At 37.9% G+C, this 7,076-nt stretch overlaps 1 protein-coding gene across 3 annotated transcripts in view; it reads left to right on the top strand.

Annotated features, from left to right (window-relative positions):
- The window catches only part of tnksa (tankyrase, TRF1-interacting ankyrin-related ADP-ribose polymerase a), a 93,931-nt gene that overhangs the window by 83,758 nt on the left and 3,097 nt on the right, over positions 1-7,076 (top strand). For all 3 annotated transcript variants that reach the window (XM_014002398.1, XM_014002397.1, XM_014002399.1), the window contains 5 exons: positions 1,964-2,084; positions 3,779-3,876; positions 4,558-4,632; positions 4,745-4,850; positions 6,464-6,650. In XM_014002398.1, the coding sequence (XP_013857852.1) occupies positions 1,964-2,084; positions 3,779-3,876; positions 4,558-4,632; positions 4,745-4,850; positions 6,464-6,650 (587 nt within the window). The remainder of the gene's footprint in view (positions 1-1,963; positions 2,085-3,778; positions 3,877-4,557; positions 4,633-4,744; positions 4,851-6,463; positions 6,651-7,076) is intronic.

Genomic DNA, 7,076 nt, shown 5'->3' with positions numbered 1-7,076 from the left:
CTATCTATCTATCTATCTATCTATCTATCTATCTATCTATCTATCACTCTACCTACCTACCTACCCACTCACTCACTCACTCACTCACTCACTCACTCACTCCATCCATCCATAGCTACTTTTACCTTTAAGCTAGTCTTTTGCTGCTTTTAGCTAATTGTTTGCTCCTCTTAGCTTTTAGCCAGTCTTTTGATACTTTAACTTTATTATTTTTTATGGTTTTATTTTTTAACAGCCATATTTTACTTTTAGCCATTCAATAAAATTTTTGCTATATCAGTCTTTTCCTACTTTTAGTTACCTTTTGGTCTTTTTGTTTAACTTTTAACAAGCCATTTGCTGCTTTTACCTTGTGTTTTGCTACTTTTAGCTTTTAGCTAGCACTTTGTTCATTTTAGCTTCTAACTAGCCTATTAATATTTTTAACTTCTAGCAATCCTTAGTAATAATTTTTGCATGCTAGTGTTCTTCTTCGTTTAGTTTAATAAGTCAGTTTGCACCTTCTTCAGCTAATTTTACCAACGTCATTTTGGCACTCAGTATTCACACTGATTTCCACAGAAAAACAACTATTTCTCTAATTTGTTTTTCTTCCATATTACATTGTTTGTGTCAGTTCTTTGTCATCATAGCCCAGGAGCGTCTTCGTTACCATTAGAATCAGAGACCGTGTTTTCCCCTCAGGGATGACAAAAATATTGGTAGTTCGAAAACTAAATAAATAAAATAAACATTCTAACTTTTTATGCAGCAACTAAAAGTTTTAATTAGTCTACTACTTATATTGTTTGCTCTAGTTTGGTTTTACTGGCTCACGTCTTTAAACCTCATGGTATTCCCATCTGACTGCGCTGTAAGTAAATAGTGCTAATTAAAACAGTTTAGATTCCTGAGAAAAGACAGATGGGACAACAGGAAGTCGAGGAGAAGGAAACAAAGCCAACTTAGAAGCTGAGAAATTAAAAAGAAGATGAAGATAACGTGTTTGTGCAGCCGTCGGGGTTCTTGTGTTGCTTTTTTCTAAACATAGACTTCATTACTGTTCAGATTGAGGGCTCTGCTGATTTTTAGCAATGTTTAAAAAGAAGATAATTTAATATATAATTTACATTTCTCAGTGTGGTGCCTTGCACAGACGAAAGCTGTGCACATTCACAAAATATCAAAATACTTAATAGATTTTTAAATGTCTACATGATTAAATGTATCAAACACAGATGTAAGTCTTTATTTGTCCAACTTAAGGGTTTAGCTAAAGGGATTGCAGTTCTGATAATTATTGTTTTTACTTAAAAATACCCTGATGGTGTTTTTTTAAACAAAGTTACTAAAATATGTAATTGTAAGGTTAAAAAGCTGAAGTTCTCATCTTTTTTGCTGTCAGTCAGAAACTTGTTTTCGGAGAAGGTCTTGGCGCTGCACAGGTAGTCTGATGAGCGTCTCAGTAATTTTTCAGCACAGTGTTTAGGCTGCGATGATTTATTCCTGTTATCTGTGATCGGCGCGTTGCAGAGAAAAATTATCTCTGCACCGCTGAGCCAATCTCATCTCCGATCTCCATGAGCAAACCCAGGGAGGAGAAAGAACTTTTCACCATCGTTCCATTTGCATATCAGCGCCGTGATTGCTGCCACCTCGTTCGGTGACCTTTTCTTCCTGCCTCTTCCTTCTTTCATGAATATTTGTCAGGCTTATTTTCTCCGTAATGTGTCATTGATTATTCAGCCCTTAGTCATTAATGGATCAGTTTTGATGAACGGCTTTATGAACTGCTGCTGTCGCCATTGAATTTGCATGTGTTTACTTAAAGAACGTAAATAAAATACCTGCTGGTGATGGACGTTTCTTGTATGCAGTCGTAATTTGTTTACTGTTCCTATCAGTTTTTATTCTTTTAGCAGTGAAGAAAATAAGCAAACCTGATGAGATGCTTTTTTTTTTTTTACTTTTTGTCTCTGGGTAGATTTCACTGGATGTACTCGCAGACATGGGTCACGAGGAGCTGAAGGAGATCGGAATAAATGCCTACGGTCACAGGCACAAACTCATTAAGGGAATTGAGAGGCTCCTTGGAGGCCAGCAGGGTCAGTAACACACAGATTCACACATTTTTAAACAGGTTCTGATTTTTTACTTGAATAAATTAAAAGCCCTTAAAGGAGAGATATGATGCTTTTAAATCCTTCATTTTCACATTTAAATCATTCAGTTGGGGTCTTTATAAAAGTTTATACAGACCAAATTCAGCTTTCTGAACTTCTAGAGTAGAGGTTCTCAAACCTTTAGTGTCTGGGGACCCCTTACAAGGGTGAAAACATCCCAGGGACCCCCTCATGAACCCCATGCTGTTAATACAAAAATAATTTACTGTTATTTTAACCCCTAAATGTCACAGTAATATTATTCTTTGTCTGGTTTAGTATGTTTGTTTTACTAGTGCATTATTCCCCATATGCATTTTTAAAAATAAAAACCAAATTTACAATTTATTGAAAATTTTTGAGGACTCCTAAGACACGGCTCGTGGTCCCCTGGGGGTCCTGGGACCCCAGTTTGAGAACCTATGTTCTAGAGGCTCCAAGCCAGGGTTATTATAGTTAACTAAAACTAATGAAATAAAAACTCAAATTGAAAAATTATTTTAGTTAACTAAAATAAATAAAAACTGTAATAAAATGAAAAAAAAAAAACAATAACTAACTGGAACCGTATTATCGTTTTACAAATCTAACTAAAACTAACTGAAATAATAAAAAGAATACCTTTCGTTTTAAAGTTTGTCAATTTATTTTAAGCTGTGTGGACTGAATAAAATACAAATCTTCTTCTTTTTTTTTCTTCAAATCGAGCAGTTTCACATTAGCTGCAGGCAGCTTAAGGCACGTCATGGTCCGTAACGTCATTTGTTTACAACCTGCTGCTGCTCAGCATCGCCTGCAAAATGATGACAACAAAAGTTGAGAGAAAGCAGCGACGTCCAATTTGGGATTTTTTTTAATATGACTGCGAAAAAAATAATAGCAAGTGTCTTGTAGTGGAAACAGGTGATGAAATAGTTGGAATACTTCTCAAGTGAAAAAAAAAACACATGAAGCTCACACAAGACGACTAACTGTGAGTAAATTGACAAGCTAGCTTCTCTCAGTAGCTCCCATGAAAAACAAGCAGCAGCCCCATCAGGTAACACCAGGATGGAGACAACTGTCATTACCTTTTAAAATAATCGCCCAAGTCCTTTGTTAGCAAAATTGAGTTAATCGATTTCTTTAGGAAGGTGTCGCTGTAATGGACTGCTTTCACCTGGTGTGATTGGTTCTCCTTGTGAGGAAAATATTGTGTGGCCAATTACATTTCAAGAAAGAAAAACAACAGCTGATTACAAAGCTATGCTGAGTGAAAAGGAGCAAGTAACTGACAAGTATCCTAGGAATGTAGTGGAGTGAAAGTCACAAGTTCCCAGAAAATTATTACTCAAGTAAAGTAACGGTACTCAAAGAAATGCACTTAAGTACAGTACTCAAGTAAATGTACTTTGTTACTGTCCACTACTGAGTGCTACTCTTACTTGAGTACAATTTTTGGGTACTTTACCCACCTCAGGTGATAACCCACTAATCTACATCGGGTAACAAGATGATGATGATAATAATAATAATAGTTTAAATCTTTGATTTTAGGGTTTGCAAGTTAAAAGGTGTTTGTGTGTGAGGAAGAATGTGCTCATCTTCGTCATTTCCACTTCATTTAAGTCCTGATTTGTTTTAAAACCTGTTTGCAGGTGGAAACCCATACCTGACGTTCCACTGCTCCAGTCAGGGCACCGTGCTGATCGACTTGGCACCAGATGACAAAGAGTTCCAGTCCGTGGAGGAGGAAGTAAGAGCCCGTTTACGTTATAAAAGGGCAGTAATCATTTATTTGACTTCATCGCAGGCTTGATTAAGCAGGTTTAGGTTTTCCCCGGATGATGTGCGCGTGGTGAGAGAAGACCCACGTGTCCCGTGTCCCCTCCTCAGAACAAGATGCTCTGTTCCGCTGCTTCATTGACCGTACGGCTCCTGTAAATGAGGAGTGATTGAAGTAGACAGCACGTATCAGTGTGAACGTGCTTCACTTAATGAGAAGTGACAGACGTTAACAGGCATTTTACAGGTAATTTCAACTGTAATCTGTAGACGAGGACTCAGAAATTACCGGCGTAAGGTCTAATATGTATGATTTCAAAAAATAAACGGAGATGACAACAAACCAGTGATAATCAGCAATCTGCCCTCATTACAGCTTCATCTCCCACAAACAGCTCCATTATTTTCTAACTAAACGCTGCGGCTCTTATTTTACTGCTGATGCTTCACGTTTTCGGCTGAATTGTTCATAATTTCCCACAGGCATCGTGCAGGTATCTGATTAAAGGAGTTGCTGCTTCGGTTCTTCAGTAAATGTATGGATTTTCTAACAGCTGAACAGCAGCTAACGCAGTCATCTCCCATGTGCTGTTTTTTTTTTGTTTGTTTGTATGTTTTTGGTTTGTGCCGCGCTTGTTGACGTCGCCCTCAGCTGCAGAGCACGATCAGAGAGCACCGCGACGGAGGCAACGCAGGCGGAGTCTTCAGCCGGTACAACATCATTAAGGTGCAGAGGAAAACCACACACGCTGTACAAACAGACAACATTCCACACAGGAAAAACAACCTTTTTTCTGCAAGATGACTTCTGTAATTATGTTTCCTTCTTCTGAGCGCAGATTCAGAAAGTGGTGAATAAGAAGCTCAGAGAGAGATACTCGCACAGGCAGAAGGAAATCGCAGATGAGAATCACAACCACCACAACGAGCGCATGCTCTTTCACGGTAAAAAGTATAAATGTGTTAAAGTAGAGAAAAAAAAAGCGTAGGTTTAACTTGTTTTATATGGTTCAGGTGGAGTAATTGTGCTGCTTTTCTTACTTCAGCCTTTACTGCTTTTCTACATTTTTATGGCTCCGCCCACTGGGGCCAGAGTCTTACTGTTCTCTGGCTGTCTGTGTGTTAGTGTGGTATCCGTCCATCACGGGTGGTCTTGTGTGAACGATATCTCCTCAATGAAATTATATATTTACTTTATAAATAGGTATATATAACTCCATTAGGGTGGTAGTCAGTCGGATTAGATTTGGGCATCAAAGGTCAAGGTTATTTATGATGATCGGTAAAATAAAACTGGCGGGGTTTTTTTCTAATTCATTGACAGTACAAATAAAATACCTACTGGTAGTTAAAAACATGAACAAAATTATTTTGTATGAAACAGCCCGACAGAATTTCATTACCATGCTAAATTATATTAATTTTCCACTCTTGATATAAATTTAAATATACCCGAAGGAACTTTAGGTTTGTGGTACAGTAAATATGATAACTTGAATTTGTGTTCTAATACTGTGTACTGTAACAGCAGCCTTAGATTGTTTAAAGATTATGAAGCTGGTAAACGTAGTAATTTATCCCATTCAATGTGACACATACATAACATCTTTTTGCTTCATGTGTAAATTGATTAATCAACCAGTAGATAATTAACTTTTGGTTTATATAGTGATCTAATCAACATACATATCTAGTGTCTATTGGTTACTAAAAATCAGTCAACTTGTGTTAGCTTATAAATTACTGTGCATTTATTTTTTATCCAAAACAATATTTTGTTCTGTTAATGCCTTGATGTTGAAAATTCAGAACACTGCTGCATCTTTACAAAGAGAAAGAGCTTTGTTCAAAAGTCCACATAACTTTGAAATAAAATCTCCTTCTGTTGCCTGCTCAGAGGCCGTTTCTGATTTTAAAAACCTGAGTTTGACAGCCCTCCAAGGTGCTGAAAGAAAGAAAAATTGTTCCTGTTTCTCACTGTCTGTTGTTGGGCAGAAATCAAAGAAAGCCCAGCCAGCGTTCAGTCGTTCCTGAGCTCGAAGATTAACTCTGCGCACCAACGTTTTCTTACTTCCACTGTGACTTTGGGCTTGAGCGATTCTCATTTATCATCCATCCCCTTTCAACCACAAAAATGTACTCCAGACCCCCCCCAACACTATCCCCCAGGATTGCAGTTTGGTTCTGTTTCTTTGAAACTGCATGCCGCAGAGTAAAAAAAAAAAAAAAAAACATCCCTGGAAATAATCTGATTTCTCTGATGCCTGAAATACGGTGTCAGACTCCAGTGATCAGAGTATCTAACAGGACTCTTAGATCGAATGTTTTTCTAGGAAATACCCAAACAGCTTCTCTCAATGCTTCGTCTGCATTTTTTAAACTGTCAGGAATGATCAGAGACTCTATGTTGTTGTTTTTAAGAACATTTTGAATGCAGACTTCACTTAAAGGACAAGCTTTAGAGAGATTTTTCACGCGTCCATAAAGGGCGATTGAATTTATTTTTATTTGCTTTTGCTGTGTGATTCATTAATGTGTTTGTGTCGTTTCTAACTCAGGTTCTCCCTTCATCAACGCAATCATCCATAAGGGCTTCGACGAGCGTCACGCATACATTGGTGGCATGTTCGGAGCGGGGATCTACTTTGCAGAGAACTCCTCCAAAAGTAACCAGTACGTTTATGGGATCGGTGGAGGAACGGGATGCCCCACCCACAAAGACCGCTCCTGCTACGTGTGTCACAGGTAGACAGGAAATATTTTCTTTTTATTTTATACTAAAGCTTTTTATTTTTTTATTCTGTACACAAAGTACTCAGAAAGCTGATGAATCTTCATTGGAGCTAAACAACAACAAAACAATAATATGAAGCTCCCATGTTGAATAGTTTTTGATTTATAAGCATTTTTGTATGTTCAGACACCCCCTTTTCAGATGGGGTGGGGATCTGGGATGGAGCCCCCTCCTCAAATATGGGGGTCTATGGTAAAACCGTTGGCTGGTGCAGTGTAGGTCAAACACATCTACATTCCTGCCAAACGTCACGTTGATAGTGCAGCTGTTTCCATGCTACGGTTGACCAAAAATCTTGAAAAACAAAAATTTTTAAAAGAAGTATGAAAACATGCTTCGTGTGTGTGTGTGTGTGTGTGTGTGTGTGTGTGTGGGGG

The sequence above is a fragment of the Austrofundulus limnaeus genome, unplaced genomic scaffold, assembly GCF_001266775.1.
Source record: "Austrofundulus limnaeus strain Quisiro unplaced genomic scaffold, Austrofundulus_limnaeus-1.0 Scaffold13, whole genome shotgun sequence".
Classification (NCBI taxonomy): domain Eukaryota; kingdom Metazoa; phylum Chordata; class Actinopteri; order Cyprinodontiformes; family Rivulidae; genus Austrofundulus; species Austrofundulus limnaeus.
The sequence above is the reverse complement of the archived record's forward strand: the minus strand, read 5'-3'. Positions and strand labels throughout refer to the sequence as shown.